The sequence below is a fragment of the Microtus oregoni genome, unplaced genomic scaffold (assembly GCF_018167655.1).
Source record: "Microtus oregoni isolate MIOR12 unplaced genomic scaffold, Mior012 000043F_ref0000047, whole genome shotgun sequence".
Taxonomy (NCBI): Eukaryota; Metazoa; Chordata; class Mammalia; order Rodentia; family Cricetidae; genus Microtus; species Microtus oregoni.
The window spans coordinates 10,810,703-10,837,134 of NW_024543210.1; the positions used below are offsets into that span (position 1 = coordinate 10,810,703).

At 50.1% G+C, this 26,432-nt stretch overlaps 1 protein-coding gene across 2 annotated transcripts in view; it reads right to left on the reverse strand.

Annotated features, from left to right (window-relative positions):
• The window catches only part of Rin3 (Ras and Rab interactor 3), a 108,199-nt gene that overhangs the window by 55,114 nt on the left and 26,653 nt on the right, over positions 1–26,432 (reverse strand). For both annotated transcript variants that reach the window (XM_041633397.1, XM_041633398.1), the window contains exons 2-3: positions 23,717–23,924; positions 10,856–10,973 (exon numbers count right to left, since the gene is read on the reverse strand). In XM_041633397.1, coding sequence (XP_041489331.1) covers positions 10,856–10,973; positions 23,717–23,924 — 326 coding nt within the window. The remainder of the gene's footprint in view (positions 1–10,855; positions 10,974–23,716; positions 23,925–26,432) is intronic.

The following is a 26,432-nucleotide window of genomic DNA, read 5'->3' on the forward strand; positions in this document are numbered from 1 at the left end:
CCTCACTAAGGCCACATAGCCCTACCTGCTCCCTTGCCTGGTTCTGGCTCTGTGTCAGGAACACAAAGAGAAAACAATGATACAACTGTGAGAGTTTTAATGACTGACTGGACTACTGTTTGCTTTATTTCCCTCTCTGCCATCTTCCTCTGTCCCTTGGAAAGTCCACTGAGTGAAGAACACAGAGACATGACCAGAAACAACTGGGTTCCAGGGAAAGAGCCATGCATCTCTGACTCGTCTGAATCCTGGTTAACATCCTTGGATGCCAATAGCTCAGCTGCAAAGAGGAGATGCTAAGACTTGATTCAGAGGTGGTGAAAACATGTTGGGGCCATGTGCTGTCCCCAACAACTGAGGTTTAAGGCTTAAGATTTCAGAGCCCACTGATGAGGACTTAGTTTTGACAGGAGGCTTTTATCACTGGAGGTGCCAAGGGTAGTCTTGGACAGGGAACTACATAAAAGGAACATTCATGTAGGGGAAATTCCTCTAGGGCAAGTTCCCTAAATGTTGACACTATTATAACCAAGGCAGAGCAATAACATAATAAAGGTTGACTCAATTGCACCACAAAGAACAAGACAAACCATTCATTGATTCTGACAGGTGAGGGGAGACAGGCACAACGTGCCACAGAAGACACTTTTTTTGGAACTTCCCAGAAGTTCTTGGCCCTGTTGGTGAGAAAGGTACACTAATATGACTTCCTCAAAGGCAGCTAGGCTCTCTGGACACAGCAACATATGTTTTCTAGGTTGTGGGGAGGCTTTCTGATCTAAGTAGTAGGACACAGATTGTTGGGCGAAGATGTGGGCCTTATTCTTTCAGGCAATTTGAATATATTACTTGCCAGGGGAAGTCAGGAGTCCCCTTTCCCAGGAGGCCCAGAGGAATTTAATGGCTTATAGAAGACATATAAAAGTTACTGGGGGAAGTCTGATGAGAACCCACTTCACTGGTAGCCACACCCAGGGGTTTGTCCAAGCTCACAATGGTTCTACAGCTGCTCATTCTTCTTAGGGTAGTGCTGCCCGGAAAATCCCGTAGCCACAGCAAACCTGGGAAGTGAGCCAGAGGTGTGCTGAGGTGGCAATCAACTTCCCCAGACTTCCCCAGAGCTAAGGGTCTAGGACCTGTCCTTAGAGGTAGGTCCTCTATGGCTGGTGTTCCACATAGGATGCCCTGAGAACCACAGGACACAAACAAGCCCACTGTCTGGTTTTGTCCATTCTTGCTCCCATCCACTCAGATACCCTAGTGACTCTTAGGGACAACTCTGGCTCAGCTTCACATCTGGGCTCTCTCCGGAACTTTGTTTATAGTATAACACCATCCCGTCAAGACCCTCCTTTATCCTTTCACCTGATCCCAAGAGCCCCAATCCCACTACTTGTAACTGCCTGTTCTGCCTCCCTGGCCAGACTTGAAGACAGGCAGGAAACCCCTTCTTATCATCATCCAGGCACCAATAAATGCTAAGTACTCATGAACAGATGAACACAGGGACACACAGCAGTGTTTAGATTACTCTTGTACATCTTAGGTACGTTCACACACATTTCTTGTCTCTTCTGCCTACAGCTTCTTTGGAGGTGTAATGGGTCCCTGTATGATTGATGGGAATGAGGGTCAAATGTCACATGGTCTTTTTCAATTTGTACAAGCACATGGACTACACCTGGTTTTATGTAATGCTGGGGTTTGGACCCAGGGCTTTATGTATGTTAGGCAATGTAGCCACATTCTCATATCTTAATTTAATTATTTTATTTGACTTAATGTGTGATGCTGGGATGAAATGCAGGCCTCGTGTGTGCTGGGTGAGTGTTCTACCACTAAACTGTACCACAGTCTGAAGTGCTTACAAGGCTTCAAGCAGGGTTTAGCTCACTGGGTCCTTCCACCTCCTTCCATGGAGAACACAGCTCTCCACCTCTCCTTAGGACAGGACAGTAAGGAACCACGCTGGAGCAGGGAGCAGCCCTCAGCAGACAATGTAACCTACCCATGACTTAATGTTGGCCTTCCTTGCTCCCCAAATTGTAAGAAATTAATGTCTCTTTTTTAGACCATGCCAAACCCCAGTTATTTGTTATAGCAGCACAGATAGACTCAGGCACATGCTGAGTCAAGATCACCCAGGCCTGAGACAACAGGCCAGGAGACCCCTAGGGCTTGGCCCTGACACCCTCTATAACTAACTTCAGAAGAAGGGTGACTGAGTAGAGGCTTCTAGTCTAGAAACAGCCGAGTCAAGCTTCTGTCCTTTAGATGGGTTTCTTGAAGCTGCAAAGTCCCTAAGGGTGGGCAGTCATACACATGCAGAGTAGGAACACCCCCACGCAGACTGGGACCATCCCCATGCAGACCGGAACCACCCTACGCAGACCAGGACCACTCCCACGCAGACCAGGACCACCCCCACACAAACCAGGACCACCCCCACGCAGACCGGAACCATTCCACGCAGATCAGGACCACCCCCAAGCAGACCGGGACCACCCCACGCAGACCAGAACCACCCCATGTAGGCCAGGACCACCCCCACGCAGACCGAGACTACCCCACGCAGACCAGGACCACCCCCACACAAACCAGGACCACCCCCACGCAGACCGGAACCATTCCTCGCAGATCAGGACCACCCCCACACAGACCAGGACCAGCCCCACGCAGGCTAGGACCACCCCCACGCAGACCGGAACCACCCCACACAGACCAGGACAACCCCCACGCAGGCCAGGACCACCCCCACGCAGACCGGAACCACCCCACACAGACCAGGACAACCCCCACACAGGCTAGGACCACCCCCACACAGACCGGAACCACCCCACACAGACCAGGACAACCCCCACGCAGGCCAGGACCACCCCCACACAGACCGGAACCACCCCACACAGACCAGGACAACCCCCACGCAGGCTAGGACCACCCCCACGCAGACCGGAACCACCCCACACAGACCAGGACAACCCCCACACAAACCAGGACCACCCCCACGCAGACCGGAACCATTCCTCGCAGATCAGGACCACCCCCACACAGACCAGGACCACCCCCACGCAGGCCAGGACCACCCCCACGCAGACCAGGACCACCCCCACGCAGGCCAGGACCACCCCACGCAGATGGGGACCACCCCACACAGGCCAGGACCACTCACTGCAACACCAACCTCTTTTCACCATCTTTCCTTCACCACCAAGAAGACCCTGTGCTCTCCATCTTTCTCAGATTCTGTCAACATCTCCCAAGTCCAGTTCTCTCGGAACAAAACAAACTCCTCTAGCTCCCACCTTCACGTTTACTGGAGAAGTGTTGCTCCCCTAGTTTTCTCACGAGGCACTGACGCCTGCTGAGTGCTCCTCTTCTGACCTGTTGGACTCTCCTGCCTGCCCACAGTCCTCCCATGACCACTCAAGAGTGCTCTCCTTCTCCAGGGCCCACCCCCAACCCTGTCTTCCAGCTGTCCAGCCCCGACTCCTATACAGTCACCAAGTTTTACCCTTGTTGTTCTCCTGCTGGGATTGGTTGCTGTCCCTACCAGCTGCCACACAGCCCAGGGGACCTAAAGCATCCATCTCATTGGGCTACTTCCTGCTCAAAACTTTTCCATCCTTAACAGTGTGGCATGCTTGTCACAGCTGCTGGTGACCCAGACCGTTTCACCTGGCAGCCTTGATTTTGTCTCCTCTTCAATTACCTCCCGACCAGCACGGCTTCCTCGTTTCTGAGTTTTGACAAGAAGACTGTGGCTTCAGCGCCTCAAGGCTGTTCCCCAAAGTTCTTCCTCACCACTGTTTCTCAATTCCTCCGGCCCAAAGGGGCTGAGTGATCTCCCCCAGGAATAAAGAGTGTTGATGTCTCAAGAGCACTTTTATATTATAGGACTCAGGAGTGGCCTTGTTTGTGCTTGTGAGTGCCTCTTTTTGCTTGGTCCAGGACTGGGGTTGTGTCTTAGCCCCTTATACCTGTCTTCCCTTAAAACCCATTCAGTAGGTGTTTAATTGGGGATACATTTTTGTGACATGCTTAGCAGCACCGAGCTGAGAAAGCTCATAATAAAATAAGATGGTGGAAACGGAAGGGTAAGCAGTGGATGCATGATTCAAAATCAATTGAAAGAAGAGAAAAGAACAGAAAGGAAAAAGCTAGGCATGTGATCACAGCACTCAGGAGGCAGAAGATCAAGAATTTGAGGCTAGCCTGGGCTTCAAAAAATACAAAGGCAGGAATATATGGAGAGTAGGGAGGACGGTAGTGCATGCCTGTGATCCCAAAACTTGGGAAGTTGAGGCAGGAAGAGATCAAATTTGAAGCCAGCCTGAACTCCCCTGTAAGATCTTGGTTTTTTGTTTGTTTTGTTTTGTTTTGTTTTGTTTTGTAGACAGGGTTTCTCTGTGTAGCTTTGGAGCCTGTCCTGGAACTCACTCTGTAGACCAGGCTGGCCTCGAACTCACAGAGATCCGCCTGCTTCTGCCTCCCAAGGGCTGGGATTAAAGGTGTGCGCCACCATCGCCCAGCGCCCCTGTGAGATCTTAAAAACTAAGAAGTAAAAGAAGAGGAGGAGAGAGGAGGAGGGAGGAGGGCAAGGAGGAGGGCGAGGAGGAGGAAGTTAGTTTCCCAAGGTTCTGCAGTAGAACTCTTAGAGCTAACCTGACCTCACTGTCTCATCCTGACATAACTCCGGGCCTGGAAGCTCAGAGCTGGGATGATGAAGACAGAAAGAAGTCAAGCATGGCTATTTCAGCCCAAGCTCCTGTGGCCACTGAGCAGCCGGGGCAGCATTTGCTTTTTAGAGCCGTCCTCAGGACGCGCAGCACAGGAAATGAGGGGTTGTGTGGTGTGAACTGCAGGTTGCTAATTATAACTGCCTCTGTGCGCTCAGCACTTGCTACACGTGGGGCTCAGGACTTCTTCCCAGAAATGTCTACATTTAGATACAAAGATGCTGACTGCTTCCCTGCTAGTAGCTTCTTTCCTGGATCTGCTCACAGCTGTGCTCGGGAGATCCCCTCAACTCACAGACGAAGAAACTACAACGAGGACATCAGACGTCTTACCTGATCTCACAAGAATAAAATTCTAGAACCTATAGTCATCCTATCCAAAATTCATGTTCTAAAAATAAAGGGGGGAGGGTTGCACTGACAAGCTTGCAAGATCTCCCACAAGGCAATCAAACCTGCCTCACCTCCTTCCTGCTAAAATATGGAGTCTCTACACCAATCCCTCCTTTATGAATGACAGTTTCTCATCTGCTCATGGACTTAAGCCATCTCCATTCAAAACAGGTCAGATTTCATTCTAGGGCTTCATTGGTGGCAATCATACTCAAGAGTATGGGCATTCTGGCAAAACTCTGCCATGCCCACATACATCTCTACTGCCCAGGAGGACACACCTTGCATCTTTGGTGATCCCCACGCCAATCAGCGTGAGAATCTACCATACTTGCTGAGGAGACTGGCTGTTCTCTAGGTGCTGATGTACCCAACTTGACCTAAAACTCACATCTGAGAGTGATGATTTACTCAGCATTGGTGGACAGACCTTTCTAAAGCCAAGGGTCAGGGGGCCAGAGGGACTGAGTGGTAGGGATGAACTGTGGCTCAGGTCTGTTTACGGCATAGCCCACTTCCTACATGGGCCTGGCTACCACCAGGGCTGCTCTGGTCACAAATGGGGCTTCTTCTTCCTTTATTTAGCAACCATTAGGAAAATGGCATCCCATGAATATGCTTATCATCCTCACCACCTCTATGCATATTAATGAAAAGGCAGGTTCGGCTGAGCTCTCTCCATCTGGAAATTTGACATCAGAAATGCTCCAGACTCCAAAACTATTTGGTCCACCGACATCATGCCACGCGCGAGAACTTCTACACCTGAAGTCAACTGACAAGTAGGGTTAAAAGGCAGGTGCATTGGAAAGATGATAAAAAAGTCCCTTTCAGGCTCTGTGTATACAGTGTGTATGAAGCATAAGTTTCCTGGTTAGGCTTAGGTCTCAGCCCCAGGACAACGCGCTACAACGTGCAAATACTTCACAATCCGGCACAAGTCTGCCACACTCCTGGCTCAAACCTTTAGGATGAAGGATGCTCCTGATACAAGGTCCTCTAGGACAGGCTGTGCATAGCAACCTCAAGGGTCAGGGTTGCCCCAGAAGCTGGCATAGTCCCATCCACCCTTCCCTCTGCTTCTTCAATAGGTGCAATCCTGGTGTAAATCCTCTTTTGCTTAATCTCCGAGTCACTCCCCCTCCTGCTGGCCCCATGTAGGAGGGGAGAGTATTCTTCCCATCCCACTGGGTTCCAGCCTGGCCATGAGGCCTGTTTGGGTCACTGGGTTTTGCAGGACAGTGGTGGCTGCTGTTCCTGAGTGGGACCTTCCAGAGTCAGCAGGGACTTCTGCTTTCTCTCTCATTCCCCAGATGGGCAAGGCTCAGGAGCAGTGTGAAAAGATCCAGCTGCAAGGCGTTCAAGTCCTATCAGTGAGAACACACGCGTTCCTTTGTATATGTATGTCACGATCATATGTGTACCACGGTGCATTCATATTACTGTGTGTGTAAGCAACTAAGGTTTAGGACTGTTACAATTACAAGCTCAGCCCAGCTGATAGAATTAGGATTTTTCAAAGAATTTTTTTTTTTTTTTTTAAGAAACCAGTGAGGGAAGGTGGGCCATGGTGGAGGCAAAGGCAGAAAAAAGAAATCAGAGAGGGATTCCAAGTGTTTCAAAACACAGCTGCGGTCAATGCAAAACCAGGGGGTGCTTTGGGGGCACCCCCTGGTCTCCTCCCTCCACTCCATGTGGGGAAACCCAGAAAGCTTCAATTCTAGGCCTGGGCCTTTGCGTTTCCCGCCCCGCTTCCTCCTCGGGCCACTCCAACACAGTCACCCAGCCACAGAGTCTCACATCCTATGTCATCTGGACAACAAATTCCTTCCAGGACTCTGACAAAGGCACCATCATGATCCCTACCTCAGGTGCCAGGGCCTGGAGAGGCGGAGCCTCTTGCCCCAGTCACCCAAGTGGCAGGAGGCAGAGGTGAGAGTCAACCAGGCTGTGCGACTCCCTGGGTCTGCGCTGAGTCCTGATGACAGCAACAGTGTGGAATTAAAAGAGAGGACGGAGGGCGGGACCTAGACTTGCTGAGGCAGGGAAGCAGCCACTGGTCTCGCTCACGGGAAAGGCTTCTGAGCAGCAGAGTAATGTAAAGAGAGAACAGAATACACAGACCACGGGCAGCCCTGTGTTTGGGATCAATGTGCAGAAGAACTAGGTTACACGGATGACTTTGGTCTGTGTTTCGATTACCTTCAGGGCAAAGCTGAACACTGACTTTATTTAAAACTTTAAAATGCAGGGAATTTTACCATGTGGCCCTGGAAGGAAACCAAGAACCTGAAATGTTAGTGTTCCTGTTTCTGAGTGGTCTGATGGAATCATCTTGGCAGAAATGAAGATATTCAGGAGAAATTCATGCCCCTTCTCTGGGCTTTCATACTGTTGAAGTCATTGTCTCCAAGGAATTGAAACGTCACTAGGGGAAGGGAAAGGCTGGGGCCCCGGTGCCAACTAGAGGAGGGTGTTATTTCCAGCAGAGACTCCGCAGTTCTGAAAACACAGCAGTGATGACCACACCCCTTGGCCAGGACTGCTTAGTTACACAGACCTCTTACCCTCAACTTAAATCTCATGTCAGAACCCTGAAGAAGGACTTTTTTGGGGACAGTCACTGGATCTATTTGTCACTGGCCCCTGGGCCTTCTCAGAGCCCCTCCTTGTACTTCCTATTTAAGCAATAACCCCTTCAAGAGTGGCAGGAACCTGTGCCCCGGCTCTCTGATCTATACCCATCCCTTAGAAGTGGGGCCCATCCGCCTACTTCCAGCCAGCACCCCATTGAATCATCCATTCACTGTAATCCCCACCTGTACAAGCTGAATCGGGATTGGGCCAGTTCTCTACCGAGGGCTCCTTCCCATAGCTGCAATGCTTCTGAACTGGGTCTGTTTTAACCCTTGCCACCGTCACCATTGTCCCACTCTTGTTTGGAAAGGGGACATGAAATCAAACCACCATCCTGCCTTCCAAGGGGTATGTTGTGTTTCAGGTGCAGAGACCTAGATGTGATGTCCCCAAAGGCGATAGCAGGCAAGTGGAAAAGGTACAGAGGACAAAGGAAGAGAGCAGAACTCCAGTTCTGGGCCAGCTCCACTCTCTCCCATCACCTCAAAAACCTCAGGCACCCTGCCTTGAACCACGACTCTCTCCACAGGGCCCTGGGCGCACCCCCACCTGTGCACATTGCCAGTCCTACAGGCGAAAACTCACTCAAGGCCCTTGGGTCCCTAAAAGCTCAGGGGTAACCAATGTGTGACAGCCTAGTCTGGGAAGTCAGACTCTCAGTAGAGGCGGGACTATCCTGAAATCCAGACCATCAGGTTGTGGCCTAGGGGTCACAAACACATCCAGGACCGTGTGTGCCAGGCACTGTGAAGGTCACCTTTCCCCGGCCATAAGAAAAATGATCCAGGTTCTTGGGAAACAGGAGACAACCCAAACAATTCCAACCCTCCTGAGTCATCAAAGGACACTACGTACCCCCCCCCCCCCCATTCTCTTTGAGAACTCCATCCTTGTGCGCTGGCTCCACGGTCTCTCCCAGATCCACACCTCTATCCTCATACTCAGGGAGCCACTCACGCCCCGCAGTTCATTCAAATCCAGTAGCGATACTTTCCTGGACACATGATTGACTACATTTCCCAGGGTCCCTTATGGTTGGGTTTGCTCATGTGACTAAGTTTTAGCCACTAAATTACGGGTATAGGAAACACCCAGACTCCTTTCCCAGTCCAGCTGTTGCTTTGGACCCAACCCTAAAATATGGAGGTCACATGCTGGAGGTCTCAGAGCAGCAGGGTGCATGCAGCGGTCCTAAGGGAGGGACTCTCGCTTATGCTTGGAAATTCATTGCCTGCAACCCTAAGCCATTTCTCAGTATCGTGGCAGTCGGCTGGTGTTCTGCATGACCACATTCCCATGCCAGTCAACACCTTTCCACTCTGTCTCTTATCCCACTTGATGCCCTAGAAGGAGGTCCCCTGTGTTCCTGCCATAGAAGTACACTCTTTAACTATGCAGAAAGTATTCAATGGGGCATGCGTGCTTTGACCACGTGATCTGAGTCTCTGGAAAGACCTCCTCCCAGCAGGATGGGGAACCTGCTCTACTTTCCTTTGGTAGAACTAACACAAGCACCCTCACACACTCAGGACCCGGTCCTAAAGCCTGCTTCTTTTAGATGCTCGCCCAGACTCTTCCCTCAGCAGGGAGGCTCTGGGCCCCCCACACCCTCCCACAGGAGTCCCTTGCAGTAGCACCTGTCAAGCGATGTCAAGACAGGGCTCTGCCCTAGCGTACCCCCCACCCTCCAACCTCACTGGAGCGCCCCGAGGCCAGGACTTCCATCTTACTCATCTATGTACTTTCTCAGTGTCTGGAAAAACAAGCATGGAAATATTAACTGTAGCTTCCTTAGCTGCTGTCACTCTGTGGTTGACGAGGGTGACGAGGTTCACGGAACACCCTGGAATTGTTTCTATGTGTGTCAGCTGGTGCTTCAAATGTACTATGAATTCTTTTTGTTTGCTTGTTTGTTTGTTTGAGACAGGGTTTCTCTGTATAACAGCTTTACCTGTCCTGGAACTCTTTGTAGCCCAGGCTGGCCTTGAACTCACAGAGATCCACCTGTCTCTGCTTCCCGAGTTCTGGGATTAAAGGTGTGTGCCACCACCACCCAGCTTTATCCTATGGATGCTTGTCATGGGTTTCTTGGGTTTTAAAACTTAACATGTGAACACGGTCTTTGAAAGGATGCAGAAGCTGGTTCAGACGGGTGAGCCTAGGTCAGAAGAGGCCCAAACTGAAACGTCTTTACCATTACAAACCCACCCCGGGATCTAGGCGTGGTGGTGTGCACTTATCAGTTTGGCAGTGGGGAGGCTGATGTAGGTGGACTGTGAGTTTGAGGCCAGCTTGGATTAGAGACCCCCAAACAGGTCCCCTCAGCACCACCCCCAGCTCTGTGTATACCCAGAACTTTTGCCTTTGGAAGTGCTTGCCTGTGTGACCCTTACAAAGGCTCTGGGACAGAGATAGGACAGTGATCGCTAGTTTCATTTGACGGAAGAAAAAGCCTGAGAGGCTACAAGACACACTCTGGATCACCATTTGAGACTGTACTACTCTGTCGCTGGAGCCCAGCACCAGACATCTCATTTCCTCCCCTTTTCTTCCCTTTTGCTATCATCCTTTCTGCTCACACATGGGAGAGAACTCAACTACGGCTACCGGGAAGCAAAGCCAACTAAGTTGCGAGCCCGGGAAGCAAAGCCAACTAAGTAGCGAGCATAGAAAGTAAAAATAAACAGTGTCTTTGCTTAAGGTTTTGAAATAGAGCTCTTCTAATTTGACATTTGGTGACCTGACACTCACTGTGTAGCTGGGTGGGCCTTCAGGTTGCAGTGAACCTTCCTGTTGCCGTTTCATAGGGGTTAGGGTTACAAGCACGTACTACCATGTCTGGCAATTTTAACGTTTGAGTGATAAACTGAGTTTGAAACAAGCCTGGTCAAGAAGGCCCCGTCCATATAATGTGGACACAGGAGATGCACCAACACATGTCTCCTCTCAAACGCTTACCCAACCCAAACTGTCACCTTGGACCCAACTCTAAAAATGATTTCTTTTCCCATTCTAGTTTTAAGGAGGGTTTGTGGCTAGCAGGTTCTGATGCTGCCACTTGGACAGAGGAAGGTGAGGTGAGAACTTACCAGATTTTTCTTCTTTGATGGGGTACTTCAGGACCTCGGTGGAGCTGTCCTTCGGGGAAGGAAAGTGGACACACAGCACCAGGCGTTTCAGGCTGCTGTCTCGGCACACGAGGAACATCTGAAATGGCAGAAGCGGAGGCTCAGCGGATCGGAAGCTTTGGCGGAAGCAAGAGGAACAGCAGTAGGGTGGAACTCATCCAAGAGTACCTGAAACGAACTTGAAGGGGAAGTGGTCACACATCCCTTGAGAAAAGTGAACCTGACCCATAACCCAAATTGGAGGTCCTTGGGTCTCAGTTTCTCCACTGCCGATGCCTGGGTGGGGGTGGGGTTTGGTATGAAGGTGGTCCAGGATCCAGGCTCAGAAAAGCCCGGGTAGTTGGGAGTTGGTTGAATTTCAACTCATTCTCTAGCGCCCAGGTTTTGTGGGGAAGGGTGGAGGTGGGGAATGTCTGTTGGAAACAATCCTAGGTATCAGAAAGGTTATACTTTTTCCCCTTTGAAAAAACAAAAATAGCAGCCAGGCGGTGGTGGCGCATGCTTTTAATCCCAGCACTTGGGAGGCAGAGGCAGACAAGTCCCTGTGAGTTCAAAGCCAGCTTGGTCTACAGAGCAAGCTACAGGATAACTAGGACTACCAGAGAAACCTGACCAGATAGATAGATAGATAGATAGATAGATAGATGATAGGTAGATAGATAAATAGATAGAAAGATAGATAGATGATAGATAGGTAGATAATTAGATAGATAGAAAGATAGATAGATAGATAGATCAATATTGCTTTATTTGGACTTTATGGTCCTAGAGATTGAACACAGGGAAGCAGCAAGGCCCTTCCACTAAGTTCCAGCCCCAACCCTCTTTCCATTTTTCTTTGAGACAAGGTGTCACTAAGGTGCTTGGGCTGGACTTGAACACACTCTTTAGCCCACATGGGCCTTGCTTGAACTTTTAATCTTCCTGAGTAGCTGGGATCACACACCTTTGCTATCAGTCCCTGCTAAAAATAGCAACCGGTTAACTTGAAACTCTCTGTGGCAGGAACTGTCAGGGTACATCATATACTCACTGGCTTAATTTTCTCCATCACCACATGGTATGAGTTTTGTTATTGCCCCCAGGTGAGAAATGAAGAGACCCTGACCATCACTGCCCACTACTTTGGGAGGGGGTAGTGACTGAATAAATGCCTGCCTGGACCACAGGGTGAACTCAGGAAGGTTGGCCTGGTCAGGACCTTATAAAACAACAGTGTGTATCAACAGAGAGGCTTCACTGTATACATACATACATACATAATACATATACATGTGTATCTATATATCATATGTATGTGATATATACATATATATACACATATGTGCACACACAAATATATACATATATAAACTTAGTCATGTCTTCCTGTCTGTGAGAGGCTGAATGGGATCCAGCCTCAGGATACTCAGGACCTTCACCATGCAAGGGCTCCCCGCCTTAACCTGAAATGAAGTTCTTTGAGGCTTTCTTCTCTTGCAGATCCCCTCTGAGCTGACAGAACCAATAGACAACCCTCTGGGCCAGGGGAACGTGTGTTTGTGCTCTACTAAGGCAGTACTGACTGACCCCGGACACCATGGACACAGAACGGGCACCATCTCTTTATAGACTCCTAGGCTGCACAACTTCTGACCGTGCAGTGGCTTCACTCCGTGTGGTCCTCAGGGGCCGTGGCCTCCCAGGTGCAGTCACAATGAGAGGCCTCTCCTTTGTTACAAACTGCTGTTTATTAAGGTCCTTCTCAGGCTCAGCTGGCCCTTCTCAGGCTCACCCTTTCTTCCCAGGTGACGCCTTCTGGAATATTCCCAGCCTCCTTGAACACACTGTCAAAGGAAGGGAAGCACTCAGTCAAGTGTTCGCATTCCCTCCATCCCTACTCTGCCCCTGGATTCTGTCTCCTGGGCTCAGGTCCCAAATAGCTCAGCTGGAATTCCCGAGGCCAGGAGTGTGGCCAAGCTGTTGAAGGCTGGCTGAGGAGCAAGGACAGCAGGACATCCCCAAGCGTGAGGACACGACCTCAAGTGTGGGAGGCTCTGGAGAAGACCTCTTCTTGGCCTCCAAATTCTGCTGCCACGACTACTGGTTACTAATCCCACCACGACACTGCCAGATCATCTTAGGCATGTGTGCAGCGCTGTTAATAAAACACACAGTGAGCTCACTGCTCCTGATCCACAGCAGCCGACATGTACAGTCTCCCCAGTGGGCCCCAAGCCGGAACTTGCATCTTCTCATACGAAATCTACGGGGGGGTGTGGTTATGAGGAAGTGGAGGTAAGAAGAGCCAGGTAATGCTTAAGACAGCACAGGAGATGCTAGAGATGGGTTTTAAATTCAGCCTTTTGACTCTAGGTCCCAGGCATGACCTTCCCTTATCTCACCAGGCTCTTAAAAGATTTCTTCTTCGCGAGCACGCATGGCCCTTCTGGGAGTTAGCTGAAGTGGGAAGGCGGAGCGGGGTGGTGTCAGTCTCTTTCTTCTGGGCAGGGTGGAAAGAGAATGAGAACCAGAAGCAGAAGTGGAGAGAAGGGAAGAGGGGTTGCTAGTCTGCTTGTTTCTAGACGCTCCTGTTAGACCTCACTCTCTGCCTAGAGACAATGGCTGAGACACTGAACTTTAACTGTCTCAAAGATGTCTCTCAAATATGAAGTCACTTTGTTTCTTCGACAGAGGTTCAAGGTCAATTCGCCTCCTGGTCCACAGATCCATGGGAACCAGCAGGGCTGGAGGAAATACTTTGAATGAGTGTGTGAGTGGGTGTGGCACAATGGGAAATACAGCTGGTCTTTGTTTCCAGTTCTTGCTGCAGAGCTTCAAAACCCTGGGAACTTCCTGAGGCAGGGGCATCTGTCGTTTGTAGGGACCTTTTCTGACCAGGCATGAGGTAATGCTAACAGGAGGCTCTTAGGCCCTTGGTTTCAGAGAGGGACTGAAAAGGGATCCTAGCCTGGACCTGCAGGCCCCACCTTGACCTGGGGGAGGTGAGCAGGGTTGTCTGTGATTTCATTCCTGCCCAGGCAACGAGACCGCAGTAGAATGTTGCTGGCTAGCTCCGGTAGCACAAGACTGGAATTCTGCTGTTTCTGTCCACCTAAGCATCTCTGAACTAGAAAAGTGACAGGGTGGGCAGAAGGCACCTGTAGCAAGAGAACCAGGCAGGCCTGATTCCAAAAGCTGCAGCCCTCAGGTCTCGGCTCTGAGTGGAGAGAAGCCGGAGTGAGCAACGTAGGAATGCAAGTGGTAGGAGCAGGCATTGAGGACTTCTGCTCATTCCTGGACTTCACCAGGGTGACGAGTCACAGAGCCTGACACCCTCCTGCCTACACTGCCAAGGTGCCTGCTCCTGAGTCATTTCCCTGATTAACCAGGCTATCAGCAAATCCCGCTGGTCCTAGAATCCTCACCTACCTGACCTCCTGACATCTGGGTCAGCTGTCTGGTTTCTTAGTCCTCTTTTCATCAGCTCCCCCAACACAATCCATAGGAACCCCTAGACAGCAGGACGGCTTTCCCCAAACAGCATAAGCCACTGAGCATCGTGTCACAAAAGGGCTTAACATCTGAACAGTTAGGATTCCTCCAGCTGAACTCTGGACTAGACGATGGTGAGAGCCCCGAACGCTGAGTCTGAAGAGCTGTATCCTTCTAAATTCTGGTGCAGAACTGCTCTGGGTTGGCAGGGAGGTCACTTGCCCTCTCTGAGCTGGCTTTGTAGGAAAGGAAACAATGAAGGATTCCAAGCTTTCCTGTAGAAAAAACTTTCCTTGCTCCAGCATTTTGGGGGCCTTCCCAGCACGACTCCCCGGCAAGGCTACAAGAGAGTTCATTTTGTGATGAATTGAGCCAATCTCTGAGGCTGGTGCAGACGATTCAGGATGCTTCCCTGTCTGCCTTGGCCAGTATGGAGTACTGTTGTTTAGTTTTTTAATACAGTGTCTTGCTAAGTAGTCCAAGCTGGACTGAAGCATGCTATGGTGTCCAGCATAGTGTCGAACTTGCAGTGATTCTCCTGCCTCAGCCTCCTGAGTGATGAGGTTGTGGACATGTACAACCATAGATCATACCCTGCTAGGATGCCTGATTTTCGCATTTTTTTTTCTTTTTCTTTTTTCCCGACAGGGTATGGTGGCCCTGAACTCACAGAGATTCACCTGCCTCGCCTCTGCCTTCCAAGTGCTGGGATAGGATAAGATGGGTTTTGAACAGGCCAATGTTTTCAGCAATAGCTGGAATGGAAGAGACTCAGGCAAAAAAAGTATACAGTCACAGCAATCTCCTCAAATAAATAAAACCTCAAATCTAGACACACTCTAAATGGCTGTGTTTCATCTTTCATGTTGGACCAGAGCTGCTTGCAGCAGGAGAACTTTCCCATCATGCCTATGAGAATGCGTCTAGTTTGGTCAAGGCTAGATGGGCAGCCCAGTGGCCATCCTGGGCTCATGCATGAAAGGCCACGGTCCTTTCACCCCAGGCTCCCACCCCAACAGAGCTGGGGAGTGCACACAGAAGATCGGAGACCTCGGAATTGTGGACGGAAGGACACACTGTCCAAGATTTGTCTATGAGACACGGGGAAACTACAGCTCTTCTTCACTTCTCTCACTCACAACATGGCCATGGCAAGGCCCAGGCAGCATTTCTCAAGGCTGGCCACCACTCAGAGTCACCTTGGGAGCTTCTAAAGTGTGCCAACAGCTTCTCTTTCAGAGAGGAGAAACACGTCTTGGTGCCAACAGATGGATTAGCTTCTCAAGCATTGAAGGGAGAGATCCAAATGTCCCAGCCCCACACAGAGTGCCTCCACTCTGGCTCAGCAGGTCTGAGGATGTTAGACGGAAGAAGCCTAGCTTTTTAAGTCGAGTCAAAGGACTAAGCATTTGGTCTGGAGGCTGATGCTGTAATGTTTTGGGCCTCTGAAGGCAGCCAGTGATGGAATCAAGCAAGGTGCCTCAACTGAAAGCCAAACTCAGGCCACGTGTTCCCCTTGCAGGGTCGTTTCCGAAGTGTGGATGCAGAATGTGGTCCTGATCACACGGCTGCCACAAGGATGAGAGAGGGACCAGAGCTGAGCCTCCCCACCACTGTCAATGCCACCACTCTCCCGGCCTCAGCCTCCCACGCAGAGGGAAAGAGGACTTCTCTTTATTACCAAAGAAACTTGTTGGAATGGAATTGGCACTCTTGTGAATCTGTCAGTCTGTCTGACAACATACATTCCCACAGATCTTAAGCTAATCCCTCACCACCACAGAGACTTCCCTCATTGAAGCCTTATCTGTTGGGGGCTAGCAAGATAGCTCAGCAGGGAAATACACTTGCCACCAAACCTGATGACCTGAGTTCAACCCCCAAAACCCACATGATGGAAGGAGAGAACCAATTCCCACAAGCTGTTCTCTGAGCTCCACACTCCCACACTGGCATAAATAGATAAACCTTTGCCCCCACAAATAGATAAATAAATGACAACTGTCATTTGATCTGGAAACGATGACAACTCAATAGCAACAGATCCGGGTCCCACGCAGACATTGGTCTCTAGGAGAGCGAGTCCCTTGGAGACACAGGATGTGGCTGGTGCCTGGGCTGAGGCAGAGCATACAAGTACGTGCCCCAAACAGAATGCAAGCAAGGACACCTGTATTCGCTGCTGCAGAGTGCTGGGGTCAAAGGGACACAAGAGCCATGTCTTTGTTTACTTTGTATCGCTGTGACAAACACCGTGACCTAAAGTATCTTGGGGAGGAAAAGTTATGTCATCTGATTGCTCACGGTCCACTATTGAGGGAAGTCATGGAACTCAAGGTTGGGACTGGACACAGGAGTCAAAGGAGAAACCATAGAGTCATGCTGATTACAAGCTTGCTCTGCTTGCTGTCTTATAGAACCTGGGGCCACCTGCCTAGAGGTGGCATCGCCCATAGTGGTCTAGGCCCTCCCATGGTAGTCATTAACCAAGAAAATGCCCCATTGGCTTGCCTACAGGTTAATCTGATGCAGCCATTTTCTCGACTGGGGCTCCCTTTCCTTAGATGACCCTAGATGTGTCAAGCTGATAAAACCCAACCATCATAATCCACTTAAGAAGCTTCTGTGGACAGCTTTCCACAAAAGTTGCATATTAGGGTCTTAGGAGACAGCTTAGTGGGTAAAGTGCTTGACTTGCAAGCATTAGGAGCTGAGTTTGATCCCCAGAACCCATGTACAAGGTCCGGTGTGGCTGGGTGGCTGTGGCATATGCCTTTAATTGCAGCACTCAGGAGGCAGAGGTAGGCGGATCTCTGTGAGTTCGAGGCCAGCCTGGTCTACAAGAGCTAGTTCCAGGATAGGCTCCAAAGCTACAGTGAAACCCTGTTTCAAGCAAAACAAAACAAGCAAGCAAACAAGCAAACAAACAAGGCCCGATGTGGTGGCACACACCTGTAATCCCAGCACCGAGGAGGCAGACACAGGTGGAAGATTCCTGGGGCTCACTGGCCAGTTCACCTTGCCTTCTGAAAGAAGGTACAATGAGGCCAGGTTCTATGAGAGAGACTGTCTCAATAAACAAACAAATCAAAAATACCAGCCCAAAAAAACAACACTTGAGGTTGACCTCTGGCCTCCATAGAAGGGGTCCAAATACAAGGGTGCAAATTAGTTTGCACCTGAAGTATAAAGCCAGTCTCAGGGTTATATATTGATGGGTGGGATTAAGCAGACAAGGGGGAAGAGATGAATCTTATGCAGAACTCCAGTGTTTCGGGAGCCCTGTGACCTGAAGGGCAGGGTGTAATGTCCCTACTTACAGCAGAATGACTTTCCTTCCAAAGAGTAGTAGGGAAGAGGAGGGCAAGAACGAGGGTGAGGGAGAGAGACGTCACAACTGGCAGTGAGCAAGCAAGGCCAACACCACTGGGACAAGCTGCATTGCGATTTGGCACCTGTTGTGATTCGAATCATGTGTTCAAGCAGAGTCATGTATTGAAGACTTGAAGCCAAGGTCTCTATCTTAGAGTGTTAATTCAGAGGCTCTGGAAACCTTGGGAGGTGTGGCTTGGCTACAGGAAATAGGTCAATTGGGGGAGGGCCCCTATATAGCTCTGGCTCCTTTCTGTTTTGGCTGTGTGTATTCTGTCCACCATGAGGTGATGGGCTTTGCTCTGTCACTACCTGTCCACCATGAGGTGATAGGCTTTGCACTATTACTTCCTGTCCACCATGAGGTGATAGGCTTTGGTCTATTACTTCCTGTCCACCATAAGGTGATAGGCTTTGCACTATTACTTCCTGTCCACCATGAGGTGATGGGCTTTGCACTATTACTTCCTGTCCACCATGAGGTGATGGGCTTTGCTCTGTCACTTCCTGTCCACCATGAGGTGATAGGCTTTGCTCTGTCACTTCCTGTCCACCATGAGGTGATGGGCTTTGCTCTGTCACTTCCTGTCCACCATGAGGTGATGGGCTTTGCTCTGTCACTTCCTGTCCACCATGAGGTGATAGGCCTTGCTCCACCATTTCCTGTCCACCATGAGGTGATAGGCTTTGCTCTGTCACTTCCTATCCACCATGAGGTGATGGGCTCTGCTCTGTTGCTTCCTGTCCACCATGAGGTGATGGGCTTTTCTCTATTACTTCCTGTCCACCATGAGGTGATGGGCTTTGCTCTGTTGCTTCCTGTCCACCATGAGGTAATAGGCCTTGCTCCATCATTTCCTGTCCACCATGAGGTGATAGGCTTTGGTCTATTACTTCTTGTCCACCATGAGTTGATAGGCTTTTCTCTGTCGCTTCCTGTTTACCATGAGATAATGGACTTTGCTGGTTACTTCCTGTCCACCATGAGGTGATAGGCTTTGCTCTGTTACTTCCTGTCTACCGAGGGGTGCTGGGCTGACTAACACAGGACCTTTGAAAGATGGGCTGGCCCTGGCTTTGCCTCTGTTACTTCACTGAGACTTGTCAACCCATGGCTAACCACTAGACAAACTCCAATGGAGAACATTCTGCTAAGTCCTCAATCTGTCTTCCTCAAATCTGTCTAACAAACTGTCCCCACCGAGAGAAGTCCAAGGAGGTACAATGACTGCATGGCATATGTGATCTGGAGAGAGTCCTGGGACAGACAGAGGACATCAGGTAGGACCAAGTCCAGGCTTTAGCTGACACGAATGTACCAGAACCAGTACAGTAACTGTGGCAAGTGTTGGTTGGCTGCTGTCAGTGGGGGAGCCTGCATGTGGGTAGGCACAGGGCATGCTCTGTTCTCAGGGTACAGGGCACTCTCTGTTCTATGCTTGCAACTTTTCCATAACTCTAAAACCATTCTAGCTAAAATAACAAACCAGCCAGAGTGCAGAACAAATAAAGGCAACTTTCTAATTGCCCTGTTTCTGGATACATATAATTTTTTTTCCTTTTAAAAAGGGGGTCACAGTGTTCCCAACTCCTTATCAGAGAAGAGGCTGGGAGTAGAGGCAGGTCCTGGGGAAGAAGTAGATGTGGCCAAGGTCACACAGACACTGGGGACAAGAGGGCTGGATCCAGGCAAGACAAAGGCTGCCTCTCACAATGCTTCAGGAGGTAGACCCAGGAGATCTCTGGGTATCTTACAGTACAGGGACCACCCATGGTGTCTGTGTTTTTCAAAATAATGACATCACCGCACTGGTCCTCTGGGAACCACACTGTGCAGCAAAGGGCTTTCCCAGCATCTTTGAAGATCACACCATGAGCCTCTCTTTCCTTTTTCTTTGGAAGAGTCTCTTACACTGTGGTCCAGGCTGGCCGGGAACTCACTGAGCTATATCCCCCAGCCCCACATTTCCTAGCTGTGTAACTTTAGACAAATGACTCAACATCTCTGTACCTAAAGTTCCTCGTCTGGAGAGGGGGATGCTGATTATACCTACCTGACAGAAACGGCTGCAGGGACCAGATAATATTGGCAAGTGGCCATCCTAGCTTATGTAAGTATGTTCTGGGTCGTTGGCTCAACAACAACAAAATAACTTGGTAATCACCTCTCAGAACATATCCCTGTCCTTAGCTAACACACCTGAATCTCTATACAACCTGCTTGCATCCTCCTCTACTCTCTAAACCAGCCCGGGACCATCTCTGAGCCAGACCAGTGCTGTGTAAACAGGACTTACGCTGCACCACTTAGTCTACCCTGCTCTGTGCAGAGACAACTGTCCGTCAAACATTTTCCATCCGTGGTTGATGTGCAGGTACAGTATGGTGACATGGGGTTGACTGTGTTTGGTTCATTCCTGTTTCTCCTTTGCTGGTCTAGTCCCCACTCTGCCTCAGGCAGTTCTTCCTGGATTTGGCTCCACCACTCATCGGCCTCGTCACCTCAGGCCGGTGACCTCACTTCCCAGGGCTAGCAATCTTGCTGCCTGCTCAGCGCTGGGCCATCCCTAGACTCCTAGACTCCAGCTCTGCCTCCTGCAGCCAGCTCCACATCTCTTTACCTCAGGGCTGCTCCTGGCAGGGGACTGTTCTCAGAACAGGCCGAGAGAAAGGGCTGGAAAATGAGCTGTCAGCCCCTATAATAGTGATGGACTGATGAACGGCACGAAGCGCCCCGACCGTCAGGTGGCAGAGCCCTGAGGTGTGTGCTCCACACTGCCTCCCAGAGGGATTCAGTCAGTGTCTATAACCTCTGCGACCTCCTCTGCTTTCTGCAGCTTCTTGAGGACTCTTTTTCAGAACACCAGCGGCTCTAAAAGGCTGGTGCTGAGGAAACAGCTCAGGCCTCCTCAGGGTTCCTGAAATACGATGAAAGCAGAGCCTGCTTGACAACAAGATGGCATCTGGACAGCACAGGGACAATGCTCCCAAACAACCCAAACAGAACCTTAGGGACTGGGAAGATGCCAAGCTTTTGTGCTTCTGGAAGAAAGGAACAGGGGTGCTTGCTAAACGCAGCATTTACATCACCACTAAGCCTAACTCCATTGACAGAAATACTCTGACAAGGCCACAACTTCTATTGCCCCAGTTTGTGGTATGACCCCTACGATATTCTTGCAGGGGCTGGGGGTGGGGTGGGTCTCTTCCTTGCTACTCAGTGACTAGAGCCACCTTTACACATCCTGGACACACCCTTTCTGATGGCCAGCTTGAATGATAAATGTCCCCCCATAGTGTCAGGCATTTGAACACTTGGTCCCCAGCTGGCGACGTGGTTTGGGTAGGTTCAAGGGGCATGGCCTTGCTGGAGGAGGTGTGCCAATGGGGTGGGTTTTGAGAGTAAAAGTCTTCCCTAGTCTAGCTTGCTCTTTCTGTTCCTGTGCTGGTGGGTAAGACGTTAACTCTCAGCTGGCTACTCCAGTCACCAAGCCTCCTGCCACTTCTCCATGACAGACTCATTCTTCTGGGACTGTGAGCCCAAATAAACTCGTCCTTTTGAAGGTTGCCTGGGTCACAGTGCTTGTCACAGCAACGGAAAAGGGACGAATAATACACCAGCCACCGGTTTGCTCCTTGACCCGCCTATAAGCTGCTTCCTCACAGAATGGAGGGTGAACCCTGTGATAGAGGTCAGTACAGGCTGCTAGGGGTATCTGCTGTGTGGGCCCTGGTCACTGAAGGACTAGAAAACTTTAGAGAGGAATAAACAGTGGGTTTGTTTTCTGGGCCACAGCATCTCCCTGCCTCCCTGCTTCCTGCCGTGCAGAAAAGAGGCATCTATGGACACTCAAGCTGACCTGTGAGCTGGGGTGGGCTGGGTGGGCTCAGGGATGTTATCATCTTTCCAGCCCTACACCCTGTGACAGGGCAGCTGGGACTAGCTACTAGAGGTCCCCTGACTTCCAGCCACCCTGGATTTCAGGTACAAATGGCAGTTCTGTGGATCTTATATATTTGGGGTAAGAGAGTCTAAGCCTCAAGTCCTAGACCGAGGACGATTCCCGGGAGACAGAGAGATGCCACAAGCTACACGCAGATGAGAACAGCTAGGAAGCTGAACTCCCCAGTATCAAATGGTCACAGTGAGACAGATTCTAGGAGCAATAGCTGCCTTAGGTAGCTTAGGGGGTCAGGGCTCATTCCTGAGAAGACAGTGGGAGAGAACACGACTGCTAGGGTGTGGGACACTGTGGAAGACGACTGAAGGATGCCACATTGGTCCCTGCCAAAATGACATGAAAGCATAACGGGTCCTGGGTGGAGAGGGGAAGTGGATAGGAGCTGCTTACTGGGGACAGGGCTGTGTTTTGAGGTGAAAAGAATGTCTCGGAACCAGATGGAGGCAGTAGCAGCCCAGTGCCCAGAGCACACCAAATGCCTGTGGTACACTGTAAATGTCTCTTTTGATGTGATGTGTATTTTGCTTTAACTTAAAAAAAAAAGTCTTCTGAGGAGTGAGCTGGCCTTGAGTAGGTGGAAAAGCCTTTAATAGACATTTTACTTCTGACAATTTTGTTCATTTCTGTCCAGCTCGTTTTTTTTTTTAAAAAAAAACAAATGCATATATGGATCACTTTTATAATTAAAACAAATTACATGCTGTTTTCAAAAGGGAATAGCATTTGAGAAAATATGTGTGGGGGTGACAGGAGCAGGGGAGGCGCTCTGACTCATTCTGTCAACTGTCATCTGGTCATCTCTGTCTATCCAGCCATCATCTTATCTATTCATACTCCAATCTACCCATCCACCCATCCACCCACCACCCATCCACCCACCCACCCATCCACTCATCCACCCATCCACCCACCACCCATCCATCCACCCACCCATCCACCCACCCATCTATCCATCTACCCATCCATCCACCCACCCATCCACCCACCCATCTATCCACCCACCCACTCATCCACCCGTCCACCCACCACCCGTCCATCCACCCACCCATCCAACCACCCATCCATCCACCCATCCATCCATCCATCCACCCACCCACCCATGTAGGAGGGTCTTCTGTTTTGTGTTGATTTCATTGGTTAAATAAAGAAACTGCCTTGGTCTTTTGATAGGCCAGCCCCTAAGTAGGTGGAGTAGACAGAACAAAATTCTGGGAGGAAGAAGGCAGTGAAGCAGACACCATGATTCTCCGACCTAAGACGGATGTAGGTTAGGATCTTTCCCGGTAAGCCACCACCTCGTGGTTCTACGCAGACTATTAGAAACGGGTTAACCAAGATGTGAGAATTAGCCAATAAGAGGCTAAAACTAATGAGCCAGACAGTGTTTAAATGAACACAGTTTTTGTGTAATTATTTCGGGTGTAAATCTAGCCGTGCGGGAGCGGGGCGGGACGAAAATCAGGCCTACTCACCCCATCACTACACATCCATCCATCCATCCATCCATCCACGCACCCATCCATCCATCCACTCACCCATCCACCCACCCATCCACCATCTACCGTTCAATATCTCTTCCCATGTACTGGGAACAGCATGTGGAGAGAAGATATTAAAGCTCTCATTTCAAAGAAACAAAAAATAAGTTCCAGAAACCACCTCAAAGCCCAGCTCCAAAACATCTGCTGATGAAACCACATGGCCTCTTGACTTTGTTCATAAACAAGGGGCATCTAAACCATTTTTCCTCTGATACTTGGTCCTTTGTCCTTGGTCATTGACCCAGCCCTCAAAGTCAGAGAAAGCCAGCACAGTCCTGTATCTCTGGTGTCTGAATGCCCCAGAAGGCACTGCTAGCACAGCCTCGCCTCTCCACTGCTGGTTCCAGACAAACGCCATGAGAGAGAAACAGAGGGAGGCAAGAAGAAGAGCGAACAGCAGCTGTTTGCATGCAGCTACTTCAGTGGGGTGCATCCTGAGTTCCCCTTCATTGGGGTGGACAGAACTGACTTACCCCAGCCACCTCCCGCTGCAGGATCCTGGCAGCCTCCGCCTGGCTTAGCCCTAGCTGCAGCCACACTGGGCAGGTCTTCACCAGCTTCTCCAGGACACTAATGCCCCGGCGTGGGATGCAGTTCTTTGGGGTGGGGGGCAGACCAAGCCTCATGCTGTCTTTCTCCTCGTCTTCCTCTCCGTCTCCTTTGCCAGCATCTGCAGTAGGGCTGAAAACAGGAAGCAGAAGGAAATGGTCAGCGCATTCTTCAGAGAGCCGCGAAAAGGTGAACAACGAGTAAGGGTGAATCAACCCTATTTGCTCATTTAACATCTATGTGGCCAGGGCCCTTTGGGGAAATGATATCAACAGCCGAGTCTCCATGTAAGGCATGTTTCATTATAGCAAGTAAGACATACATAGAAGCAGCCCGCTAAGGCACAAGAAGAGACTAAAAATAACAGGAGTAAAGTGGACACCGTGGCTTATTTCAGCCCAGGTGAACGCAAAGAAGCATGGTGGCATCTGAGTAGATCCCTGAGGAAGGGTTTGAAACCTTTTAGTTGAAGAACAACTGGCAGGCTATAAGAAGTACACAAGGCTTATATACAGCTAGCTCCATTCTGACCTGTCCATGCCCACGGAGTCACCACCACGAACAAGAGAGACCTGCGCCATCCAGTGGGACTTGCCATGTTGGTCACTGGGTTAAGAGTGACTGGTCCATACTGAAGATATAGGCTGAGAGCATCCTTGGCCCAGGTGACCACAATGTACAAAATGGTAAGAAAAAGAAAGAGAAGGGAGCCCTACAAATCACCCAGAGAGAAAAGAGATGGGTGGAGTAGGTTGGGCAGTGGAACTGCAGGGGAAGGTCAGGGGGCCTGGAAGGCCAAAGAGGACCCCAGTACACAGTGACTTTAGACTGAAAATTGCAGGTGTCTGGGAAAGAGGCATCCAGGAGGAACTTCAGGGCTGGGGGCAGGTGACAGGGATGCATGTAGAAGGTGAAGTCAGAGAGGGCAGGGGACCCCAGGAGTTCTAAAGCCAGAGAGCCTTTCCTCTAAGTAGTCAGGCAGCTCCCTAGAGCCCCAGCACTGAGAGAGGGGCCCTCTGACACCCTGTTCCCTGGACCAGACCTCGGGTTTCCTAAGTCTGCCATCTTTGCAGACAGAGGCGGATGCACTCCCTCTCTCCATAGTCCTCACGGCATAGTGAGCTGCAGGCTGATGCTCTCTGGTGACCAAGTGAAAACTGTTCTAGACTCTAACTTGAGTTATGGGGACCTCATGTTGTGCTTCTTTGCTCTAAAAGCTTCTACGGCTCCCACTTCCTAAAGAATTCAGGCCAGTGCCCTAATATCCAAGGCATTCTCATCCTGAAAGGAATCCCCGAAAGGCAGCTGTCCATCAACCGCATGGAACCTGCATATCCTCCAGTCTCCTGCTTGAACTGCCTGTCTGCCTATAGTTCCCACGGGAATTTGATTCACTCCAGCTGACAAGCAAAAGTATGAGACAAAATGTTGGAAAAACTATTGTTAAAAAATAGTTGAATTAGAGTTGAAAACTTCTACCCAGGTCTGATTGGAGGTAAAGCATCAGCCAGGCAAGCACCAATCTGAGTTTGATACCCAGAACCCACAGAAAAAGCTGGGCATGATGGTACACACTGCAGTCCTAGTACTGAGGAGGCAGAGGCAGGCGGATGTCTGGGCCTTGCTCGCCATGTGGCCGAGCCTCCTTGGCAAGTTTCAGGCTAGTGAGAGATCTAGTGTCTTAGGGTTACTGTTGCTGTGATGAAACACCATGACCACAGATACTCTCATGAAGGAAAGCATTTAATTAGGGCTTGCTTGCAGTTTTAGAGGCTCAGTCCATTGTCATCACGGCAGGAAGTATGTTGGCATGCAGGCAGACATGGTACAGGAGGAGTAGCTGAGAGTTCTACATGTGGATCCACAGGCAGCACTGAGCCTGGCTTGGGCTTTTGAAAACTCAAAGCTCACCCTCTTCCCCAGTGACGCACTTCCTCCAACAAGGCCACACCCACTCCAATAAGACCACACCTCCTAATTCTTCTCAAGTAGTGCCACTCCATGATGACTAAGCTTGACAAATATTTGAGCCCATGGGAGCCATTCGTATTCAAACCACAAGCCCCTGACTCAAAAAACAGGATGGAAGGTGCTAGAAGAACAACACCTGAGCTTGTCCTCTCTCTCCCTCCACACACATATGTACCTACGCATGCACACACAGACACATGCACACACAGACGCATGTACACAGACGCATGCACACACAGATGCATGCACACACACATGGACCTATGCATGCACACACAGACGCATGCACACACACGTGGGCCTACGTATGCACACACAGACACATGCACATGCCTCTGCCCGTTGATCTGGAGGGAGATATTTGCAAAACACATACTTCATGAGTAACAAGCAAGTCAATTAAAAAGGGAAGTCAAAAGCTTTGAACAGATTCTCCAAAGACAACGTGTGTGAACTGGTAGGCAGGTGAGAAGGGCTAAAAATCCTTCGTTATTAGAGACATGTGAATTAAAAGCACAAGGTAATACTATAACACAACGAGATTGACATAAGGGCCACTCCCACCCCTTTTGCTGAGGGTGGCTCAGGTACCAGAAGGCTCTCAGGTTTGCTGGTATAAATGCAAATTGGTACAACCACTTTCGAAGATGACAGGACAAGTTGTCATAA